Source organism: Ranitomeya variabilis, unplaced genomic scaffold, assembly GCF_051348905.1.
Source record: "Ranitomeya variabilis isolate aRanVar5 unplaced genomic scaffold, aRanVar5.hap1 Scaffold_551, whole genome shotgun sequence".
Lineage (NCBI taxonomy): Eukaryota > Metazoa > Chordata > Amphibia > Anura > Dendrobatidae > Ranitomeya > Ranitomeya variabilis.
This window is the reverse complement of record NW_027508187.1, coordinates 115332-143294: the sequence shown is the minus strand read 5'-3', so window position 1 is coordinate 143294 and position 27963 is coordinate 115332. Positions and strand designations below refer to the sequence as shown.

At 57.0% G+C, this 27963-nt stretch overlaps 2 protein-coding genes and 1 non-coding gene across 3 annotated transcripts; 1 reads left to right on the top strand and 2 right to left on the bottom strand.

The window, feature by feature from the left end:
- Positions 1 to 68: 68 nt before the first annotated feature.
- Positions 69 to 2683, bottom strand: LOC143790766 (uncharacterized). The gene is made up of 5 exons (XM_077279168.1): positions 2121 to 2683; positions 1836 to 2037; positions 1630 to 1758; positions 1399 to 1532; positions 69 to 1324 (listed from the first exon to the last, which is right to left on the bottom strand). Exons 1-5 carry the CDS (start codon positions 2669 to 2671, stop codon positions 832 to 834), a joined length of 1509 nt encoding a protein of 502 aa, XP_077135283.1. The 5' UTR covers positions 2672 to 2683; the 3' UTR covers positions 69 to 831.
- A 12160-nt stretch (positions 2684 to 14843) lies between these two features.
- LOC143790782 (5.8S ribosomal RNA) lies at positions 14844 to 14997 on the top strand. The gene has a single exon (XR_013219853.1). It is a non-coding gene; the product is annotated as a 5.8S ribosomal RNA (ribosomal RNA).
- A 616-nt stretch (positions 14998 to 15613) lies between these two features.
- Positions 15614 to 18841, bottom strand: LOC143790771 (uncharacterized). Its single transcript, XM_077279172.1, has 5 exons — positions 17666 to 18841; positions 17381 to 17582; positions 17175 to 17303; positions 16944 to 17077; positions 15614 to 16869 (listed from the first exon to the last, which is right to left on the bottom strand). Exons 1-5 carry the CDS (start codon positions 18331 to 18333, stop codon positions 16377 to 16379), a joined length of 1626 nt encoding a protein of 541 aa, XP_077135287.1. The 5' UTR covers positions 18334 to 18841; the 3' UTR covers positions 15614 to 16376.
- Positions 18842 to 27963: the final 9122 nt, after the last annotated feature.

Genomic DNA, 27963 nt, shown 5'->3' with positions numbered 1-27963 from the left:
CCCGCGGACGGTGGTAGGCCGGTAGCGGCCCCCGGCGTGGCGGGACCCGGTCTCCCCGGAGTCGGGTTGTTTGTGAATGCAGCCCAAAGCGGGTGGTAAACTCCATCTAAGGCTAAATACCGGCGCGAGACCGATAGCGGACAAGTACCGTGAGGGAAAGTTGAAAAGAACTTTTAAGAGAGAGTTCAAGAGGGCGTGAAACCGCTGCAATCTATTGAAAGTCATCCCTCGAGACAAGCTTTTGTCATTTGCCTCCGATGCGTATCCCCCCCTCTAACGCTGCAGGGGGGAAGCGGGAACCCCTCCGGGGCACGGAGACCACGACCGGACGTACAGGGGTCTGATCAACCCCTGGACCGTACGGGCTGCTGGCTGCCGTGCCTGCTGCAGGCGAGAAGCGGGAACCCCTCTGGGGCACGGAGACCACGACCGGACGTACAGGGGTCTGATCAACCCCTGGACCGTACGGGCTGCTGGCTGCCGTGCCTGCTGCAGGCGAGAAGCGGGGAACCCCTTCGGGGCACGGGGACGGACGTACCAGGGGACTGATCAACCCCTGGACCGTACGGGCTGCCGTGCCTTCCTCAAATCGCTTGACCTGAACAAAAGGTCAATTTTTTGTGATGACCGTGGTGGAACATTGGAGGTGTACCGAGGACGCTTCCAGGAGCCTGGGGAAGCTTTTCTGGAAGAGTCCTTGACACTTAGAAAATTTGGGGCAATTTTCTAAGGGAAAAAAATCACAGGTCAGTGATTTTAGACCGAGTCAAAGAGGCAAAGATGAACGTAGATTTGAATATTTTTATTCATGACAGACCAAAATTGACAGATTCACATGGGCTTTGTTCTCCTGAATGGGATGAGCCGAATATTCTCGAGACTATACGACTCGGTAGACTCAGTAGACTCGGGTGACTCGGGAGCACTTTCCGTGAGGTCTACCGGCTCGTTATCCAATTCACTGGTCGATGCCATTACTGGGGACAGAATCTCGGCGTCATCACGATTTCCTGCATGCCCCTCAGACTCGTGTGACTCGGGTGCACTTTCCGTGAGGTCTACCAGCTCGTTATCCAATTCACTGGTCGATGCCATCACTGGTGACAGAATCTCAGCGTCATCACGATTTCCTGCGTTGAACACCAGCTCTTGGGCACGGCACATATCGGTCAGGGTCTTCTCCCGGTAAATTCGCTCGGCCACGTCGTTTGTATGTGCCAAGTACCGAGCAAACAATCGCTTTTCACAATCCGTGTATTGTGACAAAGTCCATGTCTCACATACCCGCCGTACGAGGTGGCTGGTGATGTTTGTGAGGTTGTAGCTGCGGAGAAAAGCATATCGTTAGTACCGGTTGCTACGTACGGCTGTGGGTCACTTGACTGGTGGCCGCCTTGCCTTGAATGGTATCGTCTGAGTCCCACAGACGGATTTTCTATGACCTTCCCGGTACACGTCACAAAAAAGTTTGTGATGATCTTTCGGCCAGCGGTAAAGACCGGCCTGACATGTTCCGCATATGCTTTGAACCACTGAAAAAGAAAAAAAAATGTTAATCTCAAGCCAGAGGGCACCCCTCCAAAAGGCGAGTGGGGTTGCCTGGGTTCCCTGGCTTTGAGAAAAGCTTACCGATTCCTCTTCCTCCGAAAGTACGAAAGTTGCTACCTGAGAGGTGGAACACTTGTGAGTCTTCACACCCACAATTGTCTTGCGCCTTCCGTGGTACATGTGATGGATCCTCTCATTCCACTCTGAAACCTACGATGTGAAAAAAGGTGGAAAAATATTGAACCGGTTCAGCAAATACCGCTGACCCACAGGGCGCGACGACTTACCGTCATGTTACGAACGACACCCGGTCTTTGGAGATGTTTTAGAATCAGAAGGGCTTGGAGGTACAGTACGACTTCCCGGCGATCTACTTCCGATCCGCCATCTGTCACAGCCTCGATGCTAGCTAGAAATGTTGGCCTTGCCTCCTCCAGTATCATCTGGCAGTCCTTGGGTGACTTTGATGGCTTCATCAATATATCGTACCTGTGGGGAAAAATGAAGCCAATTAACCAACATGCAAGGTTCGGTAACAATCCGCGGACGATTGGCTTTTTTGAACGGCGCACCTTTTACTGACAGACTCTCGGCAGGCTCCCTTGTACAATGTTTTCTGGAGGTCTGTTGTAAAATTCATGAACACTTCACAGGCCTTATAAAGCTGCGGATTCTCCAGTCTCAGTTTGGTGGCCCTCATCTGATAGATGGTAAATCTCCGTATGTGCTTCAACATTTTGAGGGAGGTCTGGCTCGATAGACGGAGTTTTCCAAGTTGCTCGAAAAAATTATTAACCTTGGATGGTTTTACGAGGTACTCGAGTGTTACAAATCTTGGGTTCACAAAAAATAGAAACCGTGCTACGTTTGATACCTCCTGTTGACAGTTTGGGACCCCACGGGTAACTGTCAGGTACGAGTGGAACCCCTTTAACATGGGGTGATTCAATGAGTGACGCTTGTACAATCCGGCGGCCTTGGTAGCCCTGCGGTTTTTGTCTTTCCATTCCCTTTTCTGAATACTTAAATCGCTGCCATCCACGACGCTCCCCGTGTGGTCAGGCTCAGGGCACGGTTCTCCCACCGGACTGTCTACCGTCCGTAAAAAGAAAGGCACGTCCATCTCATCCGAATCTCGCTCTGCCAGGGGCGGGGAGCACGGTTCTCCCACCGGACTGTCTACCGGCCGTAAAAGGAAAGGCACGTCCATCTCATCCGAATCTAGCTCTAACCGGATCCACCCGCCGTAATCACCTATACGGCACCACGGGGGATGACTCAGCCCCAGGGGTGGCACCTAACCGGATCCACCTGTCAGAATCACCTATACGGCATCACGGGGGATGACTCAGCCCCAGGGGTGGCACCTACACGGTTGTCGAGCAGCCATGGCTGTAACGATGAGGTACCAACTGGATCCATCGATCCTCATCACAGCACGGTGGCTCACTCGTTAGCGCTGCGGCCTTGCCGATCCGGCGTCACGGGTTCGAATCATGTGTTGTCATGCAGAGGAAAAAACCTCGGATGTAATGCAAGGACACTTCCATTAGCCTGGGAAGGTTATAAGGAGGATGCCTTGCCTCTTAGGAAAATTCTGAGGTCCCTGTTCTCTGGAGGTGAAGTCCCCTGCGGGACGTTGTCTGGGCGCGTGTCCGAAGTGAGAGAGGCAAATCTGGGTGACCCGAGGCCGGAGGGACCCCTCCCCACGGGGGTCCCTGCTCTCTGGAGGGGAAGTCCCCTGCGGGACGTTGTCTGGGCACGTGTCCGAAGTGAGAGAGGCCAATCTGGGCGACCCGAGGCCGGAGGGACCCCTCCCCACGGGGGTCCCTGTTCTCTGGAGGGGAAGTTGGCTGGACGCGTGTCCGAAGCGAGAGAGGCCAATCTGGGCGACCTGAGGCCGGAGGGACCCCTCCCCACGGGGGTCCCTGTTCTCTGGAGGGGACGTTGGCTGGACGCGTGTCCGAAGCGAGAGAGGTGAATCTGGGCGACCCAAGGCCGGAGGGACCCCTCCCCACGGGGGTCCCTGTTCTCCGGAGGGGATCACTGTCATAAGGGCAATATTCCTGAGTCCGAACCCAGGGTTGGGCTCTCGAATGGCGGACGCCTTTCTGTCTTTTTCCCCCCGGAGCGGGCTCGTTGTTTTCCTGTCGGAAGTCCCCTGCGGGACATTGGCTGGGCGCGTGTCCGAAGTGAGAGAGGCGAATCTGGGCGACCCGAGGCCGGAGGGACCCCTCCCCACGGGGGTCCCTGTTCTCCGGAGGGGATCACTGTCATAAGGGCAATATTCCTGAGTCCGAACCCAGGGTTGGGCTCTCGAATGGCGGACGCCTTTCTGTATTTGTCCCCCGGAGCGGGCTCGTTGTTTTCCTGTCGGAAGTCCCCTGCGGGACATTGGCTGGGCGCGTGTCCGAAGTGAGAGGGGCGAATCTGGGCGACCCGAGGCCGGAGGGACCCCTCCCCACGGGGGTCCCTGTTCTCCGGAGGGGATCACTGTCATAAGGGCAATATTCCTGAGTCCGAACCCAGGGTTGGGCTCTCGAGTGGCGGACGCCTTTCTGTCTTTGTCCCCCGGAGCGGGCTCGTTGTTTTCCTGTCGGAAGTCCCCTGCGGGACATTGGCTGGGCGCGTGTCCGAAGTGAGAGAGGCGAATCTGGGCGACCCGAGGCCGGAGGGACCCCTCCCCACGGGGGTCCCTGTTCTCCGGAGGGGATCACTGTCATAAGGGCAATATTCCTGAGTCCGAACCCAGGGTTGGGCTCTCGAGTGGCGGACGCCTTTCTGTCTTTGTCCCCCGGAGCGGGCTCGTTGTTTTCCTGTCGGAAGTCCCCTGCGGGACGTTGGCTGGGCGCGTGTCCGAAGTGAGAGAGGCGAATCTGGGCGAACCGAGGCCAGAGGGACCCCTCCCCACGGGGGTCCCTGTTCCCTGGAGGTGAAGTCCCCTGCAGGACATTGGCTGGGCGCGTGTCCGAAGTGAGAGAGGCGAATCTGTGCGACCCGAGGCCAGAGGGACCCCTCCCCACGGGGGTCCCTGTTCCCTGGAGGTGAAGTCCCCTGCGGGACATTGGCTGGGCGCGTGTCCGAAGTGAGAGAGGCGAATCTGGGCGACCCGAGGCCGGAGGGACCCCTCCCCACGGGGGTCCCTGTTCTCTGGAGGGGATCACTGTCATAAGGGCAATATTCCTGAGTCCGAACCCAGGGTTGGGCTCTCGAGTGGCGGACGCCTTTCTGTCTTTGTCCCCCGGAGCGGGCTCGTTGTTTTCCTGTCGGAAGTCCCCTGCGGGACGTTGGCTGGGCGCGTGTCCGAAGTGAGAGAGGTGAATCTGGGCGACCTGAGGCCAGAGGGACCCCTCCCCACGGGGGTCCCTGTTCCCTGGAGGTGAAGTCCCCTGCGGGACATTGGCTGGGCGCGTGTACGAAGTGAGAGAGGCGAATCTGGGCGACCCGAGGCCGGAGGGACCCCTCCCCACGGGGGTCCCTGTTCTCCGGAGGGGATCACTGTCATAAGGGCAATATTCCTGAGTCCGAACCCAGGGTTGGGCTCTCGAATGGCGGACGCCTTTCTGTATTTGTCCCCCGGAGCGGGCTCGTTGTTTTCCTGTCGGAAGTCCCCTGTGGGACGTTGGCTGGGCGCGTGTCCGAAGCGAGAGAGGCGAATCTGGGCGACCCGAGGCCGGAGGGACCCCTCCCCACGGGGGTCCCTGTTCTCCGGAGGGGATCACTGTCATAAGGGCAATATTCCTGAGTCCGAACCCAGGGTTGGGCTCTCGAATGGCGGACGCCTTTCTGTCTTTGTCCCCCCGGAGCGGGCTCGTTGTTTTCCTGTCGGAAGTCCCCTGCGGGACGTTGGCTGGGCGCGTGTCCGAAGCGAGAGAGGCGAATCTGGGCGACCCGAGGCCGGAGGGACCCCTCCCACGGGGGTCCCTGTTCTCCGGAGGGGATCACTGTCATAAGGGCAATATTCCGGAGTCCGAAACCAGGGGTGGGCTCTCGAATGGCGGACGCCTTTCTGTCTTTGTCCCCCCGGAGCGGGCTCGATGTCTCCCTGTCGGAAGTCCCCTGCGGAGGTTGGCTGTCTTTTCTTGCCTCGAGGCAGGGGGGGGGAATTATCGTCACCTGACCTAAACAAACAAGCACCCACTTTGGTTGGGACAGTGATGAACATGGTTGAGCTCTTTGGACGCGGCTGGGAGGCCGGCACCCCGCCCCAGCTCAGGCCCTGACGGAGTGTACACCGAGGGGGCTTAATAGTCGAAGGGGGCTTAATATTCGTCCAGTGGAAGCCGTCGGAGGGGGCTTAATATTCGGCCAGTGGAAGCCGGCGGAGGGGGCTTAATATTCGTCCAGTGGAAGCCGGCGGAGGGAGCTTAATATTCGGCCAGTGGAAGCCGGCGGAGGGGGCTTAATAGTCGGCCTGAGTACCCCTAAAAATCTCCAAAGTGAGGTCAAAGTGTGTGTTCCATGGGCGGAAATTTGAATCTTGAGCGAAAAACCATATTTTCATGCTTTAAAAATTTCGGACTTCCAGGCAGGGGGAAATCGCATGCGCTATACCGCGGATGCTCCCCTGATCCTGGGGAAGCTGTTCGGGGGTTGCCGCTAATACTTCCATACTTCCAGCGGGTTGCGCTGGCAGGCGCTATCCCGCGGAGTCTCCCCTGGGCCCGGGGAAGCTGTCCGGGAGTTGCCGCTAATACTTCCATGCTTCCAGCGGGTTGCGCTGGTAGGCGCTATCCCGCAGAGGCTCCCTGGGGCCCGGGGAAGCTGTTCTGGAAGATCCGTTGACACTTAGAAAAATTTTGAGAAATTTCCGTTTTTTGTGAAAAATGCCCCCTTTCCCTCACTTCCACCCCAGGGGGGCGTCAATATGTTGTAAAGCACCCCAAGGCAGTGACCTAAGTGGGGGTGAAGTTTGCGGGGCGCGGGCGGAAAGTTGAATTTTTGGATGAAAATGCATATTTTCATACTTTGAAAATTTCAGGCGTGTGTCAGACTTCCATGCAGGGGAAACCGCTGGAGGCGTACCGATGACGCTTCCAGGAGCCTGGGGAAGATTTTCTGGAAGAGTCCTTGATACTTTAAAAAAAAAATAACTTAGTGCGTTTTTTGAGAAAATCTCGATTTTGTGAAAAATGTCACATTTCCCCTACTTCCACCCCAGGGGGGCGTCAATATGTTGTAAAGCACCCCAAGGCAGTGACCTAAATGCGGGTGAAGTTTGCGGGGCGCGGGCGGAAAGTTGAATTTTTGGATGAAAATGCATATTTTCATACTTTGAAAATTTCAGGCGTGTGTCAGACTTCCATGCAGGGGAAACCGCTGGAGGCGTACCGATGACGCTTCCAGGAGCCTGGGGAAGATTTTCTGGAAGAGTCCTTGATACTTTAAAAAAAAAATAACTTAGTGCGTTTTTTGAGAAAATCTCGATTTTGTGAAAAATGTCACATTTCCCCTACTTCCACCCCAGGGGGGCGTCAATATGTTGTAAAGCACCCCAAGGCAGTGACCTAAGTGGGGGTGAAGTTTGCGGGGCGCGGGCGGAAAGTTGAATTTTTGGATGAAAATGCATATTTTCATACTTTGAAAATTTCAGGCGTGTGTCAGACTTCCATGCAGGGGAAACCGCTGGAGGCGTACCGATGACGCTTCCAGGAGCCTGGGGAAGATTTTCTGGAAGAGTCCTTGATACTTTAAAAACAAAATAACTTAGTGCGTTTTTTGAGAAAATCTCGATTTTGTGAAAAATGTCACATTTCCCCTACTTCCACCCCAGGGGGGCGTCAATATGTTGTAAAGCACCCCAAGGCAGTGACCTAAATGCGGGTGAAGTTTGCGGGGCGCGGGCGGAAAGTTGAATTTTTGGATGAAAATGCATATTTTCATACTTTGAAAATTTCAGGCGTGTGTCAGACTTCCATGCAGGGGAAACCGCTGGAGGCGTACCGATGACGCTTCCAGGAGCCTGGGGAAGATTTTCTGGAAGAGTCCTTGATACTTTAAAAAAAAAATAACTTAGTGCGTTTTTTGAGAAAATCTCGATTTTGTGAAAAATGTCACAATTCCCCTACTTCCACCCCAGGGGGGCGTCAATATGTTGTAAAGCACCCCAAGGCAGTGACCTAAGTGGGGGTGAAGTTTGCGGGGCGCGGGCGGAAAGTTGAATTTTTGGATGAAAATGCATATTTTCATACTTTGAAAATTTCAGGCGTGTGTCAGACTTCCATGCAGGGGAAACCGCTGGAGGCGTACCGATGACGCTTCCAGGAGCCTGGGGAAGATTTTCTGGAAGAGTCCTTGATACTTTAAAAAAAAAATAACTTAGTGCGTTTTTTGAGAAAATCTCGATTTTGTGAAAAATGTCACATTTCCCCTACTTCCACCCCAGGGGGGCGTCAATATGTTGTAAAGCACCCCAAGGCAGTGACCTAAATGCGGGTGAAGTTTGCGGGGCGCGGGCGGAAAGTTGAATTTTTGGATGAAAATGCATATTTTCATACTTTGAAAATTTCAGGCGTGTGTCAGACTTCCATGCAGGGGAAACCGCTGGAGGCGTACCGATGACGCTTCCAGGAGCCTGGGGAAGATTTTCTGGAAGAGTCCTTGATACTTTAAAAAAAAAATAACTTAGTGCGTTTTTTGAGAAAATCTCGATTTTGTGAAAAATGTCACATTTCCCCTACTTCCACCCCAGGGGGGCGTCAATATGTTGTAAAGCACCCCAAGGCAGTGACCTAAGTGGGGGTGAAGTTTGCGGGGCGCGGGCGGAAAGTTGAATTTTTGGATGAAAATGCATATTTTCATACTTTGAAAATTTCAGGCGTGTGTCAGACTTCCATGCAGGGGAAACCGCTGGAGGCGTACCGATGACGCTTCCAGGAGCCTGGGGAAGATTTTCTGGAAGAGTCCTTGATACTTTAAAAAAAAAATAACTTAGTGCGTTTTTTGAGAAAATCTCGATTTTGTGAAAAATGTCACATTTCCCCTACTTCCACCCCAGGGGGGCGTCAATATGTTGTAAAGCACCCCAAGGCAGTGACCTAAATGCGGGTGAAGTTTGCGGGGCGCGGGCGGAAAGTTGAATTTTTGGATGAAAATGCATATTTTCATACTTTGAAAATTTCAGGCGTGTGTCAGACTTCCATGCAGGGGAAACCGCTGGAGGCGTACCGATGACGCTTCCAGGAGCCTGGGGAAGATTTTCTGGAAGAGTCCTTGATACTTTAAAAAAAAAATAACTTAGTGCGTTTTTTGAGAAAATCTCGATTTTGTGAAAAATGTCACAATTCCCCTACTTCCACCCCAGGGGGGCGTCAATATGTTGTAAAGCACCCCAAGGCAGTGACCTAAGTGGGGGTGAAGTTTGCGGGGCGCGGGCGGAAAGTTGAATTTTTGGATGAAAATGCATATTTTCATACTTTGAAAATTTCAGGCGTGTGTCAGACTTCCATGCAGGGGAAACCGCTGGAGGCGTACCGATGACGCTTCCAGGAGCCTGGGGAAGATTTTCTGGAAGAGTCCTTGATACTTTAAAAAAAAAATAACTTAGTGCGTTTTTTGAGAAAATCTCGATTTTGTGAAAAATGTCACATTTCCCCTACTTCCACCCCAGGGGGGCGTCAATATGTTGTAAAGCACCCCAAGGCAGTGACCTAAATGCGGGTGAAGTTTGCGGGGCGCGGGCGGAAAGTTGAATTTTTGGATGAAAATGCATATTTTCATACTTTGAAAATTTCAGGCGTGTGTCAGACTTCCATGCAGGGGAAACCGCTGGAGGCGTACCGATGACGCTTCCAGGAGCCTGGGGAAGATTTTCTGGAAGAGTCCTTGATACTTTAAAAAAAAAATAACTTAGTGCGTTTTTTGAGAAAATCTCGATTTTGTGAAAAATGTCACATTTCCCCTACTTCCACCCCAGGGGGGCGTCAATATGTTGTAAAGCACCCCAAGGCAGTGACCTAAGTGGGGGTGAAGTTTGCGGGGCGCGGGCGGAAAGTTGAATTTTTGGATGAAAATGCATATTTTCATACTTTGAAAATTTCAGGCGTGTGTCAGACTTCCATGCAGGGGAAACCGCTGGAGGCGTACCGATGACGCTTCCAGGAGCCTGGGGAAGATTTTCTGGAAGAGTCCTTGATACTTTAAAAAAAAAATAACTTAGTGCGTTTTTTGAGAAAATCTCGATTTTGTGAAAAATGTCACATTTCCCCTACTTCCACCCCAGGGGGGCGTCAATATGTTGTAAAGCACCCCAAGGCAGTGACCTAAGTGGGGGTGAAGTTTGCAGGGCGCGGGCGGAAAGTTGAATTTTTGAGAAAATCCACATTTGAGAACAAACAGAGAGCTCAAAACTTTGAAAAACGTCAGACCGCTGTCAGACTTCCAGGCGGGGGAAAGCTCTGAGGTTGTACCGAGGACACTTCCATGGCCCCCGGATTGATTTTCAAGAAAGAGTCCTTGGGACTTTGAAATTTTCCGGCGAGCTGTTTTTGGCTTCCGGGAGCCGTAGAACTTTGGGAAATCGATTCCGCTCACCGGTTCAGGGTGTTTCGAGCTAGTCCAGGTCCCAGCCACGCCGCCTGGCCTCCAAATTTCGCAAATTCGAAAAAAAAAAAAATAGAACCGGAATGAGGAAATTTCTGGCCGCCGGATCCGCCGCACGGCTCCAGGAGGTCGGACACTTTTTGACTTTGTTCCCTTAAAGTGGGGGTCGGTGTCTCACCATGCAAATACCCAGTTTTGCACACCAGCTGCAGGATATAGGAGAGAGAGGTACCTCTCGGCCCCGACCAAAATCCGTTGTTTTCGTGGTTCCTCGACTCGGGTAGGCGGTTTGGCGAGTACCCCCCTTTTGCATGGAAGTTCGCACTCGCGCCGAGACCAGGCTTCCGCGGCTCCAGGGGGACTTTTGCCGGTTGTCCGTCCCGAGTCCGAGACGCGTTTCCTGGGTCGCCCGAGCCCGAACGGACCCTCCCCACGTGGGTTCCTGTCCTCTGAGGGCGACGGTCGTCAGAAGGGGGGCAGATCCAGAGTCCTCGTCCGCAGGAGGGCTCTGGGAGGGCGGATCGCTCCTTCTGACTTTGTCCCCTCGGAGCGGGCTCGGCGTTTCTCTGTGTCGGATGTCTCCCGCTTCCGCGCCAACGGGGAGACCTATGAGAGAATCGCACCGCGACCCGGCTTCCGTCTCGAGGGCGCCCGGAGCGCGCCGGACACTCGCTTCCAGGACTCCAGGGGCACGTTTCTTCCCCGTCTCCCCCGAGGGGAAGAACGGAGGCAGGGGTTCCACCCGAGCCCCTGCCCTTTCTTCCGATCGATCTGGCTCAGCGCTCCCGGGTGGGGAGGTGGTGCCGCTCGCTCGGCCCGGGCTTTGGAGCCCGCGTCGGTTTACGGCGGGCGGTCTCCTTCCTCTGTTACCCCCCCCGGGTTTCAGGCACTCGTCCTTGGGCGCGCACGCCGGCGGTCGCCCTCCCGTCTACGGACGGAGGCGGCCGAGCTGTGGGGAGTTTGACCCGAACCGTGGTACGGCAGCGGTCCGACGACCCGCACGGGCGAACGGAGGGGCGCCCACCCACCTCGGCGTGGGGGCCCGCCGTCCGAATCGCTCCCCGCGCGGGGCAGCACAACGATCTTCTCCGAGGGCGGCCCTTTGACTTCCAGATGCGCAGCTCGTCCGCGGAGGCCCGCGCCGCACCCCAGCGTCCGAAGGGCGGCCTCCGCGGTGGGCATCGGCGAGAGCGGCGGCGGTGGGTGGCGCTTCCACGCCACCGCCGAGCTCCGCGTTTTCCAGTCTTTTCCCGAGCCCCTACGATAGTGGGGGGATGACAGACGTGCGGGGAGGCGGGCGAGTGGGTTCTCACCGTGCGGTGTGCCCCGCGGCCGAACGCCGTCGCCTTCCCCTCGTCCGCCGTCCTCCGAGGCGGCTCGGCAGGGAGCGCGAGAGCGAGAGGGAGAGCGAGAGAGAGAGACCAAGCGGACGCCCCGGAGCGAGAAGGGAGGATGGAGAAGGAAAGACGAATCGAAGGGGGGGCACGAGTTTGGCGAAGGGAGTACCCGGCGTATTGCCGCACCGGACTTCGTCTGTTCTCAACAGTCGAGACACGGCTTCGGGGGGAGACGCCGCTCGGTCGGTCACCTTTGAGGTTACGGGCAAGAGCCCGGGACAAGGGACTACGCCGGAGGGCGACGCCGACACGGCCAGGCCGACCATGCCCCGCGCTTGACCTCCGGGTCGCTGGGGCTTGTGCTGGAGCCGCGGCGGACCCCGACGGCCAGCCCCCCTCTCCCACTCCTCGCGCCCGTCCGCCGGTGGGTCGAGGACCCCCCGCGGTGGAGGCAGGTCTAAGCCAGACGGCGGCGCCGCACAGGCCCCCCACGCCCTGGCCCCTCTCCCCAGCAGCGACTCAGTGCGTCGCCCCGGGAGCGGTGGGTCACGAGGCAGGGCGGCCGTGGCGTCCTCCGGAGGCCAGTCACCTCGACCTTCCCGCGCAAGGGGTGGTCTTTCGCGACAGATGCCCTCCGTTCGGGAGGCCGGGTCTAAGCCAGACGGCGGCGCCGCGCAGGCCCCCCACGCCCTGGCCCCTCTCCCCAGCAGCGACTCTGTGTGTCGCCCCGGGAGCGGTGGGTCACGAGGCGGGGCGGCCGTGGCGTCCTCCGCGGGCCAGTCACCTCGCCCTCTCCGTGCAAGGTGGGTATTTTCCAGACGCCCTCCGCATCGGTGGCTTTGCGCGCCGTACAGCGTGCACGATCTCCTGGCGGCACTGCACTCGCCGTTCAGGCTCCTTTTTCCTGTGGGTTACGCCCCCGTGATGCCGCCTACCGGCACGGACGACGACGACAAGATGCGCAGCTTGTCCGCGGAGGCCCGCGCCGCACCCCAGCGTCCGAAGGGCAGCCTCCGCGGTGGGCATCGGCGAGAGCGGCGGCAGTGGGTGGCGCTTCCACGCCACCGCTGAGCTCCGCGTTTTCCAGTCTTTTCCCGAGCCCCTACGATAGTGGGGGGATGACAGACGTGCGGGGAGGCGGGCGAGTGGGTTCTCACCGTGCGGTGTGCCCCGCGGCCGAACGCCGTCGCCTTCCCCTCGTCCGCCGTCCTCCGAGGCGGCTCGGCAGGGAGCGCGAGAGCGAGAGAGAGACCAAGCGGACGCCCCGGAGCGAGAATGGAGGATGGAGAAGGAAAGACGAATCGAAGGGGGGGGCACGAGTTTGGCGAAGGGAGTACCCGGCGTATTGCCGCACCGGACTTCGTCTGTTCTCAACAGTCGAGACACGGCTTCGGGGGGAGACGCCGCTTGGTCGGTCACCTTTGAGGTTACGGGCAAGAGCCCGGGACAAGGGACTACGCTGGAGGGCGACGCCGACACGGCCAGGCCGACCATGCCCCGCGCTTGACCTCCGGGTCGCTGGGGCTTGTGCTGGAGCCGCGGCGGACCCCGACGGCCAGCCCCCCTCTCCCACTCCTCGCGCCCGTCCGCCGGTGGGTCGAGGACCCCCCGCGGTGGAGGCAGGTCTAAGCCAGACGGTGGCGCCGCACAGGCCCCCCACGCCCTGGCCCCTCTCCCCAGCAGCGACTCTGTGCGTCGCCCCGGGAGCGGTGGGTCACGAGGCAGGGCGGCCGTGGCGTCCTCCGGAGGCCAGTCACCTCGACCTTCCCGCGCAAGGGGTGGTCTTTCGCGACAGATGCCCTCCGTTCGGGAGGCCGGGTCTAAGCCAGACGGCGGCGCCGCGCAGGCCCCCCCACGCCCTGGCCCCTCTCCCCAGCAGCGACTCTGTGTGTCGCCCCGGGAGCGGTGGGTCACGAGGCGGGGCGGCCGTGGCGTCCTCCGCGGGCCAGTCACCTCGCCCTCTCCGTGCAAGGTGGGTATTTTCCAGACGCCCTCCGCATCGGTGGCTTTGCGCGCCGTACAGCGTGCACGATCTCCTGGCGGCACTGCACTCGCCGTTCAGGCTCCTTTTTCCCGTGGGTTACGCCCCCGTGATGCCGCCTACCGGCACGGACGACGACGACGATGAGGATTTCCCTTCCTCCGGGCGCCCTTCCCGCTGCGGGGCTTCCTCCGGCCTCTCTTCCTCGCTCTCCCCCTCCGGGTCCGCTCCCTCGCCTCAACGCGGTCCAGTCGTGTTGGGGAGCTACCTGGTTGATCCTGCCAGTAGCATATGCTTGTCTCAAAGATTAAGCCATGCACGTGTAAGTGGTTCTCCTTCCGCTTTGCCAGGGCGCTCTGCAGGGCGGGGGTGTCGAGGGCACGCGAGGACAGCGGGCGGGCGACGTCGGGAGGGTGCGGGGAGCCCCTCTCGCTCCGTCGCCCAGGAAAAAGACGCCCGGCCTCGCGCCGATGATTGTTGCCCTGACGCTGCCTGCCGAGGAAAAACAGGAAGCCCCCCGTGCACGCGAAAGGCCGTCCCGGGTACCATTCTCCTGTGCGCTCACGTACCCCTCCCCGGGGTATGTGGGTCTGGGTGGTAGGTCGAGAAGCCTCGAGCCCTCCTTCGTTCTCCTCCCTGCTGGAGGGAGGGGCGGGGAGGCCGAGCGCCCGGGGCAACAGGGCCGAGATTTGAAAACAACCCATTCTTTTGCGGCCGGCCGAACTGAGAGTGAAAAGGGGGTGCCTCCGAGCGTCCCCACAACCACAAAGTGCGACACTTAATAGTGGATCACTCTGTTCGTTGACTATCTAGAGGTTTGACTATCTAGAGGAAGCAAAAGTCGCACCAATGTTTCCCTAGATGAACCTGCGGAAGGATCATTAATGGGCGAGTGAAAAATACCGATGAGGCGAGGATCAGGAAGCTGAGGCCAGCCATCCGCCAAATCCCCGCAGGGTACCGAACGTGATGGGGGCGGTGGTGGGTCTCCTTCCGCTTCGCCAGGGCGCTCCGCAGGGCGGGGGCGTCGAGGGCACGCGAGGACAGCGGGCGGGCGACGTCGGGAGGGCGCGGGGAGCCCCTCTCGCTCCGTCGCCCGAGAAAGACGCCCGGCCTCGCGCCGACGATTTTGCCCTGCCGCCACCTGCCGAGGAAAAACAGAAGCCCCCCGCACGCGAAAGGCCGTCCCGGGTACCATTCTCCCGTGCGCTCGCGCACCCCCCTCCCCGGGGTACGCGGGTCCGGGCGGTAGGTCGAGAAGCCTCGAGCCCTCCTTCGTTCTCCTCCCCGCCGGAGGGAGGGACGTGGGAGGCCGAGCGCCCGGGGCAACAGGGCCGAGATGGAAAACCCCTTTCGACGCACCCCAGTCTTTTGCGGCCGGCCGACACGAGAGTGAAAGAGGGGGCGCCTCCGAGCGTCCCAGACCCAGAAAGCGCGACTCTTAACGGTGGATCACTCGGCTCGCGCGTCGATGAAGAACGCAGCTAGCTGCGAGAATTAGTGTGAATTGCAGGACACATTGATCATCGACACTTCGAACGCACCTTGCGGCCCCGGGTTGCTCCCGGGGCTACGCCTGTCTGAGGGTCGATCGCCTCCGTGGCGCGGCTGGGGTCCCGTCGCAAGGGTGACATCGAGGGAGGCCCGAGGCTCCGCGCCCCGACGCCCTCCCCTCCTTTCTCCCCTTACGTCCCCCCAAGGCCAGACCCACCCGCCCTGGGCCCACCCGATGGGGTTCACCCTCCGTCACTCCCCCCCAGGAGCGTGCCGCGAGGCTGTCTGTGGAGACACAGGGCTGCCTCCGGCGACGAGAGGGCGAAGACCGAAGGTGGGCGCCGGACCTCCCCCTACCTACGGGCGGCGTGGACGGGCAGCGCGCGGCGCCCGGCGGCTCGTCCGCCGGCGCCCGGACTCGACTAAAGACCTCAGATCAGACGTGGCGACCCGCTGAATTTAAGCATATTACTAAGCGGAGGAAAAGAAACTAACCAGGATTCCCTCAGTAACGGCGAGTGAAGAGGGAAGAGCCCAGCGCCGAATCCCCGTCCGCCCGGCGGGCGTCGGGAAATGTGGCGTACGGGAGACCGGACCACCCCGACGTCGCTCGGGGGCCCGAGTCCTTCTAATAGTGGCCCCAGCCCGCGGACGGTGGTAGGCCGGTAGCGGCCCCCGGCGTGGCGGGACCCGGTCTCCCCGGAGTCGGGTTGTTTGTGAATGCAGCCCAAAGCGGGTGGTAAACTCCATCTAAGGCTAAATACCGGCGCGAGACCGATAGCGGACAAGTACCGTGAGGGAAAGTTGAAAAGAACTTTTAAGAGAGAGTTCAAGAGGGCGTGAAACCGCTGCAATCTATTGAAAGTCATCCCTCGAGACAAGCTTTTGTCATTTGCCTCCGATGCGTATCCCCCCCTCTAACGCTGCAGGGGGGAAGCGGGAACCCCTCCGGGGCACGGAGACCACGACCGGACGTACAGGGGTCTGATCAACCCCTGGACCGTACGGGCTGCTGGCTGCCGTGCCTGCTGCAGGCGAGAAGCGGGAACCCCTCTGGGGCACGGAGACCACGACCGGACGTACAGGGGTCTGATCAACCCCTGGACCGTACGGGCTGCTGGCTGCCGTGCCTGCTGCAGGCGAGAAGCGGGGAACCCCTTCGGGGCACGGGGACGGACGTACCAGGGGACTGATCAACCCCTGGACCGTACGGGCTGCCGTGCCTTCCTCAAATCGCTTGACCTGAACAAAAGGTCAATTTTTTGTGATGACCGTGGTGGAACATTGGAGGTGTACCGAGGACGCTTCCAGGAGCCTGGGGAAGCTTTTCTGGAAGAGTCCTTGACACTTAGAAAATTTGGGGCAATTTTCTAAGGGAAAAAAATCACAGGTCAGTGATTTTAGACCGAGTCAAAGAGGCAAAGATGAACGTAGATTTGAATATTTTTATTCATGACAGACCAAAATTGACAGATTCACATGGGCTTTGTTCTCCTGAATGGGATGAGCCGAATATTCTCGAGACTATACGACTCGGTAGACTCAGTAGACTCGGGTGACTCGGGAGCACTTTCCGTGAGGTCTACCGGCTCGTTATCCAATTCACTGGTCGATGCCATTACTGGGGACAGAATCTCGGCGTCATCACGATTTCCTGCATGCCCCTCAGACTCGTGTGACTCGGGTGCACTTTCCGTGAGGTCTACCAGCTCGTTATCCAATTCACTGGTCGATGCCATCACTGGTGACAGAATCTCAGCGTCATCACGATTTCCTGCGTTGAACACCAGCTCTTGGGCACGGCACATATCGGTCAGGGTCTTCTCCCGGTAAATTCGCTCGGCCACGTCGTTTGTATGTGCCAAGTACCGAGCAAACAATCGCTTTTCACAATCCGTGTATTGTGACAAAGTCCATGTCTCACATACCCGCCGTACGAGGTGGCTGGTGATGTTTGTGAGGTTGTAGCTGCGGAGAAAAGCATATCGTTAGTACCGGTTGCTACGTACGGCTGTGGGTCACTTGACTGGTGGCCGCCTTGCCTTGAATGGTATCGTCTGAGTCCCACAGACGGATTTTCTATGACCTTCCCGGTACACGTCACAAAAAAGTTTGTGATGATCTTTCGGCCAGCGGTAAAGACCGGCCTGACATGTTCCGCATATGCTTTGAACCACTGAAAAAGAAAAAAAAATGTTAATCTCAAGCCAGAGGGCACCCCTCCAAAAGGCGAGTGGGGTTGCCTGGGTTCCCTGGCTTTGAGAAAAGCTTACCGATTCCTCTTCCTCCGAAAGTACGAAAGTTGCTACCTGAGAGGTGGAACACTTGTGAGTCTTCACACCCACAATTGTCTTGCGCCTTCCGTGGTACATGTGATGGATCCTCTCATTCCACTCTGAAACCTACGATGTGAAAAAAGGTGGAAAAATATTGAACCGGTTCAGCAAATACCGCTGACCCACAGGGCGCGACGACTTACCGTCATGTTACGAACGACACCCGGTCTTTGGAGATGTTTTAGAATCAGAAGGGCTTGGAGGTACAGTACGACTTCCCGGCGATCTACTTCCGATCCGCCATCTGTCACAGCCTCGATGCTAGCTAGAAATGTTGGCCTTGCCTCCTCCAGTATCATCTGGCAGTCCTTGGGTGACTTTGATGGCTTCATCAATATATCGTACCTGTGGGGAAAAATGAAGCCAATTAACCAACATGCAAGGTTCGGTAACAATCCGCGGACGATTGGCTTTTTTGAACGGCGCACCTTTTACTGACAGACTCTCGGCAGGCTCCCTTGTACAATGTTTTCTGGAGGTCTGTTGTAAAATTCATGAACACTTCACAGGCCTTATAAAGCTGCGGATTCTCCAGTCTCAGTTTGGTGGCCCTCATCTGATAGATGGTAAATCTCCGTATGTGCTTCAACATTTTGAGGGAGGTCTGGCTCGATAGACGGAGTTTTCCAAGTTGCTCGAAAAAATTATTAACCTTGGATGGTTTTACGAGGTACTCGAGTGTTACAAATCTTGGGTTCACAAAAAATAGAAACCGTGCTACGTTTGATACCTCCTGTTGACAGTTTGGGACCCCACGGGTAACTGTCAGGTACGAGTGGAACCCCTTTAACATGGGGTGATTCAATGAGTGACGCTTGTACAATCCGGCGGCCTTGGTAGCCCTGCGGTTTTTGTCTTTCCATTCCCTTTTCTGAATACTTAAATCGCTGCCATCCACGACGCTCCCCGTGTGGTCAGGCTCAGGGCACGGTTCTCCCACCGGACTGTCTACCGTCCGTAAAAAGAAAGGCACGTCCATCTCATCCGAATCTCGCTCTGCCAGGGGCGGGGAGCACGGTTCTCCCACCGGACTGTCTACCGGCCGTAAAAGGAAAGGCACGTCCATCTCATCCGAATCTAGCTCTTCCAGGGGCATGGAGCCTGGGCGGTGCTCCGTATTGTCAGCTGGTACCTGAGCGGACCCTTCAGAGGTCAGTGGCGCGTTTTGTGACTCAAACCTCGGCTTGTTTGCTATTAAAAAGCCGCGACCTTCTAAGAAGGTAACAGTCTCTTCCAACGAATGGAGGGGCTTGAGCTCACTGAATTGGATCGTTGTCCCCTTGCTAGCGATACAGCGGAGTTGACACTTGGCCGAAGCGATGGCGGTTTTTATCTCCGACTCCCCGTGGGACCTCAGGCATACCCGTCTCAGATGTGTGGATATGTATTTGGTTGCCCTGTGACACACGGGGCATGTAAGCGGTGTCCGTGGATGCCTGCGGGGACACAAGCAATAAAACCGGTCACCTTGAGTACAACTCCGCTGCAAGGTACATTTATGTGTCTCTATGTGGCCGACGAATGTCTTCTACTCACCGCTCCATGGCGAAGGGTTTCCCGCAGTCAAACGGAGCGTCCCGTAATAGTTGATTAAAGCGCTGTGTTTCTCTGTGTCTTGAACGGTGGCAAACTGCTTTTCCTCCGCGTGTCACCCGCCCAGGTGAAAGACGCCAGCACAGGTGATTGGAATTGACCGGATGTGTTTTGCCGTACTCTGATATACGTCACCACGGGGGATGAGTCGGCCCCAAGGGTGGCACCTACACGGCTGCTAAAGATCCGTAGGGTTGCTGTTATATCCCTAACCGGATCCACCCGCCGTAATCACCTATACGGCACCACGGGGGATGACTCAGCCCCAGGGGTGGCACCTAACCGGATCCACCTGTCAGAATCACCTATACGGCATCACGGGGGATGACTCAGCCCCAGGGGTGGCACCTACACGGTTGTCGAGCAGCCATGGCTGTAACGATGAGGTACCAACTGGATCCATCGATCCTCATCACAGCACGGTGGCTCACTCGTTAGCGCTGCGGCCTTGCCGATCCGGCGTCACGGGTTCGAATCATGTGTTGTCATGCAGAGGAAAAAACCTCGGATGTAATGCAAGGACACTTCCATTAGCCTGGGAAGGTTATAAGGAGGATGCCTTGCCTCTTAGGAAAATTCTGAGGTCCCTGTTCTCTGGAGGTGAAGTCCCCTGCGGGACGTTGTCTGGGCGCGTGTCCGAAGTGAGAGAGGCAAATCTGGGTGACCCGAGGCCGGAGGGACCCCTCCCCACGGGGGTCCCTGCTCTCTGGAGGGGAAGTCCCCTGCGGGACGTTGTCTGGGCACGTGTCCGAAGTGAGAGAGGCCAATCTGGGCGACCCGAGGCCGGAGGGACCCCTCCCCACGGGGGTCCCTGTTCTCTGGAGGGGAAGTTGGCTGGACGCGTGTCCGAAGCGAGAGAGGCCAATCTGGGCGACCTGAGGCCGGAGGGACCCCTCCCCACGGGGGTCCCTGTTCTCTGGAGGGGACGTTGGCTGGACGCGTGTCCGAAGCGAGAGAGGTGAATCTGGGCGACCCAAGGCCGGAGGGACCCCTCCCCACGGGGGTCCCTGTTCTCCGGAGGGGATCACTGTCATAAGGGCAATATTCCTGAGTCCGAACCCAGGGTTGGGCTCTCGAATGGCGGACGCCTTTCTGTCTTTTTCCCCCCGGAGCGGGCTCGTTGTTTTCCTGTCGGAAGTCCCCTGCGGGACATTGGCTGGGCGCGTGTCCGAAGTGAGAGAGGCGAATCTGGGCGACCCGAGGCCGGAGGGACCCCTCCCCACGGGGGTCCCTGTTCTCCGGAGGGGATCACTGTCATAAGGGCAATATTCCTGAGTCCGAACCCAGGGTTGGGCTCTCGAATGGCGGACGCCTTTCTGTATTTGTCCCCCGGAGCGGGCTCGTTGTTTTCCTGTCGGAAGTCCCCTGCGGGACATTGGCTGGGCGCGTGTCCGAAGTGAGAGGGGCGAATCTGGGCGACCCGAGGCCGGAGGGACCCCTCCCCACGGGGGTCCCTGTTCTCCGGAGGGGATCACTGTCATAAGGGCAATATTCCTGAGTCCGAACCCAGGGTTGGGCTCTCGAGTGGCGGACGCCTTTCTGTCTTTGTCCCCCGGAGCGGGCTCGTTGTTTTCCTGTCGGAAGTCCCCTGCGGGACATTGGCTGGGCGCGTGTCCGAAGTGAGAGAGGCGAATCTGGGCGACCCGAGGCCGGAGGGACCCCTCCCCACGGGGGTCCCTGTTCTCCGGAGGGGATCACTGTCATAAGGGCAATATTCCTGAGTCCGAACCCAGGGTTGGGCTCTCGAGTGGCGGACGCCTTTCTGTCTTTGTCCCCCGGAGCGGGCTCGTTGTTTTCCTGTCGGAAGTCCCCTGCGGGACGTTGGCTGGGCGCGTGTCCGAAGTGAGAGAGGCGAATCTGGGCGAACCGAGGCCAGAGGGACCCCTCCCCACGGGGGTCCCTGTTCCCTGGAGGTGAAGTCCCCTGCAGGACATTGGCTGGGCGCGTGTCCGAAGTGAGAGAGGCGAATCTGTGCGACCCGAGGCCAGAGGGACCCCTCCCCACGGGGGTCCCTGTTCCCTGGAGGTGAAGTCCCCTGCGGGACATTGGCTGGGCGCGTGTCCGAAGTGAGAGAGGCGAATCTGGGCGACCCGAGGCCGGAGGGACCCCTCCCCACGGGGGTCCCTGTTCTCTGGAGGGGATCACTGTCATAAGGGCAATATTCCTGAGTCCGAACCCAGGGTTGGGCTCTCGAGTGGCGGACGCCTTTCTGTCTTTGTCCCCCGGAGCGGGCTCGTTGTTTTCCTGTCGGAAGTCCCCTGCGGGACGTTGGCTGGGCGCGTGTCCGAAGTGAGAGAGGTGAATCTGGGCGACCTGAGGCCAGAGGGACCCCTCCCCACGGGGGTCCCTGTTCCCTGGAGGTGAAGTCCCCTGCGGGACATTGGCTGGGCGCGTGTACGAAGTGAGAGAGGCGAATCTGGGCGACCCGAGGCCGGAGGGACCCCTCCCCACGGGGGTCCCTGTTCTCCGGAGGGGATCACTGTCATAAGGGCAATATTCCTGAGTCCGAACCCAGGGTTGGGCTCTCGAATGGCGGACGCCTTTCTGTATTTGTCCCCCGGAGCGGGCTCGTTGTTTTCCTGTCGGAAGTCCCCTGTGGGACGTTGGCTGGGCGCGTGTCCGAAGCGAGAGAGGCGAATCTGGGCGACCCGAGGCCGGAGGGACCCCTCCCCACGGGGGTCCCTGTTCTCCGGAGGGGATCACTGTCATAAGGGCAATATTCCTGAGTCCGAACCCAGGGTTGGGCTCTCGAATGGCGGACGCCTTTCTGTCTTTGTCCCCCCGGAGCGGGCTCGTTGTTTTCCTGTCGGAAGTCCCCTGCGGGACGTTGGCTGGGCGCGTGTCCGAAGCGAGAGAGGCGAATCTGGGCGACCCGAGGCCGGAGGGACCCCTCCCACGGGGGTCCCTGTTCTCCGGAGGGGATCACTGTCATAAGGGCAATATTCCGGAGTCCGAAACCAGGGGTGGGCTCTCGAATGGCGGACGCCTTTCTGTCTTTGTCCCCCCGGAGCGGGCTCGATGTCTCCCTGTCGGAAGTCCCCTGCGGAGGTTGGCTGTCTTTTCTTGCCTCGAGGCAGGGGGGGGGAATTATCGTCACCTGACCTAAACAAACAAGCACCCACTTTGGTTGGGACAGTGATGAACATGGTTGAGCTCTTTGGACGCGGCTGGGAGGCCGGCACCCCGCCCCAGCTCAGGCCCTGACGGAGTGTACACCGAGGGGGCTTAATAGTCGAAGGGGGCTTAATATTCGTCCAGTGGAAGCCGTCGGAGGGGGCTTAATATTCGGCCAGTGGAAGCCGGCGGAGGGGGCTTAATATTCGTCCAGTGGAAGCCGGCGGAGGGAGCTTAATATTCGGCCAGTGGAAGCCGGCGGAGGGGGCTTAATAGTCGGCCTGAGTACCCCTAAAAATCTCCAAAGTGAGGTCAAAGTGTGTGTTCCATGGGCGGAAATTTGAATCTTGAGCGAAAAACCATATTTTCATGCTTTAAAAATTTCGGACTTCCAGGCAGGGGGAAATCGCATGCGCTATACCGCGGATGCTCCCCTGATCCTGGGGAAGCTGTTCGGGGGTTGCCGCTAATACTTCCATACTTCCAGCGGGTTGCGCTGGCAGGCGCTATCCCGCGGAGTCTCCCCTGGGCCCGGGGAAGCTGTCCGGGAGTTGCCGCTAATACTTCCATGCTTCCAGCGGGTTGCGCTGGTAGGCGCTATCCCGCAGAGGCTCCCTGGGGCCCGGGGAAGCTGTTCTGGAAGATCCGTTGACACTTAGAAAAATTTTGAGAAATTTCCGTTTTTTGTGAAAAATGCCCCCTTTCCCTCACTTCCACCCCAGGGGGGCGTCAATATGTTGTAAAGCACCCCAAGGCAGTGACCTAAGTGGGGGTGAAGTTTGCGGGGCGCGGGCGGAAAGTTGAATTTTTGGATGAAAATGCATATTTTCATACTTTGAAAATTTCAGGCGTGTGTCAGACTTCCATGCAGGGGAAACCGCTGGAGGCGTACCGATGACGCTTCCAGGAGCCTGGGGAAGATTTTCTGGAAGAGTCCTTGATACTTTAAAAAAAAAATAACTTAGTGCGTTTTTTGAGAAAATCTCGATTTTGTGAAAAATGTCACATTTCCCCTACTTCCACCCCAGGGGGGCGTCAATATGTTGTAAAGCACCCCAAGGCAGTGACCTAAATGCGGGTGAAGTTTGCGGGGCGCGGGCGGAAAGTTGAATTTTTGGATGAAAATGCATATTTTCATACTTTGAAAATTTCAGGCGTGTGTCAGACTTCCATGCAGGGGAAACCGCTGGAGGCGTACCGATGACGCTTCCAGGAGCCTGGGGAAGATTTTCTGGAAGAGTCCTTGATACTTTAAAAAAAAAATAACTTAGTGCGTTTTTTGAGAAAATCTCGATTTTGTGAAAAATGTCACATTTCCCCTACTTCCACCCCAGGGGGGCGTCAATATGTTGTAAAGCACCCCAAGGCAGTGACCTAAGTGGGGGTGAAGTTTGCGGGGCGCGGGCGGAAAGTTGAATTTTTGGATGAAAATGCATATTTTCATACTTTGAAAATTTCAGGCGTGTGTCAGACTTCCATGCAGGGGAAACCGCTGGAGGCGTACCGATGACGCTTCCAGGAGCCTGGGGAAGATTTTCTGGAAGAGTCCTTGATACTTTAAAAACAAAATAACTTAGTGCGTTTTTTGAGAAAATCTCGATTTTGTGAAAAATGTCACATTTCCCCTACTTCCACCCCAGGGGGGCGTCAATATGTTGTAAAGCACCCCAAGGCAGTGACCTAAATGCGGGTGAAGTTTGCGGGGCGCGGGCGGAAAGTTGAATTTTTGGATGAAAATGCATATTTTCATACTTTGAAAATTTCAGGCGTGTGTCAGACTTCCATGCAGGGGAAACCGCTGGAGGCGTACCGATGACGCTTCCAGGAGCCTGGGGAAGATTTTCTGGAAGAGTCCTTGATACTTTAAAAAAAAAATAACTTAGTGCGTTTTTTGAGAAAATCTCGATTTTGTGAAAAATGTCACAATTCCCCTACTTCCACCCCAGGGGGGCGTCAATATGTTGTAAAGCACCCCAAGGCAGTGACCTAAGTGGGGGTGAAGTTTGCGGGGCGCGGGCGGAAAGTTGAATTTTTGGATGAAAATGCATATTTTCATACTTTGAAAATTTCAGGCGTGTGTCAGACTTCCATGCAGGGGAAACCGCTGGAGGCGTACCGATGACGCTTCCAGGAGCCTGGGGAAGATTTTCTGGAAGAGTCCTTGATACTTTAAAAAAAAAATAACTTAGTGCGTTTTTTGAGAAAATCTCGATTTTGTGAAAAATGTCACATTTCCCCTACTTCCACCCCAGGGGGGCGTCAATATGTTGTAAAGCACCCCAAGGCAGTGACCTAAATGCGGGTGAAGTTTGCGGGGCGCGGGCGGAAAGTTGAATTTTTGGATGAAAATGCATATTTTCATACTTTGAAAATTTCAGGCGTGTGTCAGACTTCCATGCAGGGGAAACCGCTGGAGGCGTACCGATGACGCTTCCAGGAGCCTGGGGAAGATTTTCTGGAAGAGTCCTTGATACTTTAAAAAAAAAATAACTTAGTGCGTTTTTTGAGAAAATCTCGATTTTGTGAAAAATGTCACATTTCCCCTACTTCCACCCCAGGGGGGCGTCAATATGTTGTAAAGCACCCCAAGGCAGTGACCTAAGTGGGGGTGAAGTTTGCGGGGCGCGGGCGGAAAGTTGAATTTTTGGATGAAAATGCATATTTTCATACTTTGAAAATTTCAGGCGTGTGTCAGACTTCCATGCAGGGGAAACCGCTGGAGGCGTACCGATGACGCTTCCAGGAGCCTGGGGAAGATTTTCTGGAAGAGTCCTTGATACTTTAAAAAAAAAATAACTTAGTGCGTTTTTTGAGAAAATCTCGATTTTGTGAAAAATGTCACATTTCCCCTACTTCCACCCCAGGGGGGCGTCAATATGTTGTAAAGCACCCCAAGGCAGTGACCTAAATGCGGGTGAAGTTTGCGGGGCGCGGGCGGAAAGTTGAATTTTTGGATGAAAATGCATATTTTCATACTTTGAAAATTTCAGGCGTGTGTCAGACTTCCATGCAGGGGAAACCGCTGGAGGCGTACCGATGACGCTTCCAGGAGCCTGGGGAAGATTTTCTGGAAGAGTCCTTGATACTTTAAAAAAAAAATAACTTAGTGCGTTTTTTGAGAAAATCTCGATTTTGTGAAAAATGTCACAATTCCCCTACTTCCACCCCAGGGGGGCGTCAATATGTTGTAAAGCACCCCAAGGCAGTGACCTAAGTGGGGGTGAAGTTTGCGGGGCGCGGGCGGAAAGTTGAATTTTTGGATGAAAATGCATATTTTCATACTTTGAAAATTTCAGGCGTGTGTCAGACTTCCATGCAGGGGAAACCGCTGGAGGCGTACCGATGACGCTTCCAGGAGCCTGGGGAAGATTTTCTGGAAGAGTCCTTGATACTTTAAAAAAAAAATAACTTAGTGCGTTTTTTGAGAAAATCTCGATTTTGTGAAAAATGTCACATTTCCCCTACTTCCACCCCAGGGGGGCGTCAATATGTTGTAAAGCACCCCAAGGCAGTGACCTAAATGCGGGTGAAGTTTGCGGGGCGCGGGCGGAAAGTTGAATTTTTGGATGAAAATGCATATTTTCATACTTTGAAAATTTCAGGCGTGTGTCAGACTTCCATGCAGGGGAAACCGCTGGAGGCGTACCGATGACGCTTCCAGGAGCCTGGGGAAGATTTTCTGGAAGAGTCCTTGATACTTTAAAAAAAAAATAACTTAGTGCGTTTTTTGAGAAAATCTCGATTTTGTGAAAAATGTCACATTTCCCCTACTTCCACCCCAGGGGGGCGTCAATATGTTGTAAAGCACCCCAAGGCAGTGACCTAAGTGGGGGTGAAGTTTGCGGGGCGCGGGCGGAAAGTTGAATTTTTGGATGAAAATGCATATTTTCATACTTTGAAAATTTCAGGCGTGTGTCAGACTTCCATGCAGGGGAAACCGCTGGAGGCGTACCGATGACGCTTCCAGGAGCCTGGGGAAGATTTTCTGGAAGAGTCCTTGATACTTTAAAAAAAAAATAACTTAGTGCGTTTTTTGAGAAAATCTCGATTTTGTGAAAAATGTCACATTTCCCCTACTTCCACCCCAGGGGGGCGTCAATATGTTGTAAAGCACCCCAAGGCAGTGACCTAAGTGGGGGTGAAGTTTGCAGGGCGCGGGCGGAAAGTTGAATTTTTGAGAAAATCCACATTTGAGAACAAACAGAGAGCTCAAAACTTTGAAAAACGTCAGACCGCTGTCAGACTTCCAGGCGGGGGAAAGCTCTGAGGTTGTACCGAGGACACTTCCATGGCCCCCGGATTGATTTTCAAGAAAGAGTCCTTGGGACTTTGAAATTTTCCGGCGAGCTGTTTTTGGCTTCCGGGAGCCGTAGAACTTTGGGAAATCGATTCCGCTCACCGGTTCAGGGTGTTTCGAGCTAGTCCAGGTCCCAGCCACGCCGCCTGGCCTCCAAATTTCGCAAATTCGAAAAAAAAAAAAATAGAACCGGAATGAGGAAATTTCTGGCCGCCGGATCCGCCGCACGGCTCCAGGAGGTCGGACACTTTTTGACTTTGTTCCCTTAAAGTGGGGGTCGGTGTCTCACCATGCAAATACCCAGTTTTGCACACCAGCTGCAGGATATAGGAGAGAGAGGTACCTCTCGGCCCCGACCAAAATCCGTTGTTTTCGTGGTTCCTCGACTCGGGTAGGCGGTTTGGCGAGTACCCCCCTTTTGCATGGAAGTTCGCACTCGCGCCGAGACCAGGCTTCCGCGGCTCCAGGGGGACTTTTGCCGGTTGTCCGTCCCGAGTCCGAGACGCGTTTCCTGGGTCGCCCGAGCCCGAACGGACCCTCCCCACGTGGGTTCCTGTCCTCTGAGGGCGACGGTCGTCAGAAGGGGGGCAGATCCAGAGTCCTCGTCCGCAGGAGGGCTCTGGGAGGGCGGATCGCTCCTTCTGACTTTGTCCCCTCGGAGCGGGCTCGGCGTTTCTCTGTGTCGGATGTCTCCCGCTTCCGCGCCAACGGGGAGACCTATGAGAGAATCGCACCGCGACCCGGCTTCCGTCTCGAGGGCGCCCGGAGCGCGCCGGACACTCGCTTCCAGGACTCCAGGGGCACGTTTCTTCCCCGTCTCCCCCGAGGGGAAGAACGGAGGCAGGGGTTCCACCCGAGCCCCTGCCCTTTCTTCCGATCGATCTGGCTCAGCGCTCCCGGGTGGGGAGGTGGTGCCGCTCGCTCGGCCCGGGCTTTGGAGCCCGCGTCGGTTTACGGCGGGCGGTCTCCTTCCTCTGTTACCCCCCCCGGGTTTCAGGCACTCGTCCTTGGGCGCGCACGCCGGCGGTCGCCCTCCCGTCTACGGACGGAGGCGGCCGAGCTGTGGGGAGTTTGACCCGAACCGTGGTACGGCAGCGGTCCGACGACCCGCACGGGCGAACGGAGGGGCGCCCACCCACCTCGGCGTGGGGGCCCGCCGTCCGAATCGCTCCCCGCGCGGGGCAGCACAACGATCTTCTCCGAGGGCGGCCCTTTGACTTCCAGATGCGCAGCTCGTCCGCGGAGGCCCGCGCCGCACCCCAGCGTCCGAAGGGCGGCCTCCGCGGTGGGCATCGGCGAGAGCGGCGGCGGTGGGTGGCGCTTCCACGCCACCGCCGAGCTCCGCGTTTTCCAGTCTTTTCCCGAGCCCCTACGATAGTGGGGGGATGACAGACGTGCGGGGAGGCGGGCGAGTGGGTTCTCACCGTGCGGTGTGCCCCGCGGCCGAACGCCGTCGCCTTCCCCTCGTCCGCCGTCCTCCGAGGCGGCTCGGCAGGGAGCGCGAGAGCGAGAGGGAGAGCGAGAGAGAGAGACCAAGCGGACGCCCCGGAGCGAGAAGGGAGGATGGAGAAGGAAAGACGAATCGAAGGGGGGGCACGAGTTTGGCGAAGGGAGTACCCGGCGTATTGCCGCACCGGACTTCGTCTGTTCTCAACAGTCGAGACACGGCTTCGGGGGGAGACGCCGCTCGGTCGGTCACCTTTGAGGTTACGGGCAAGAGCC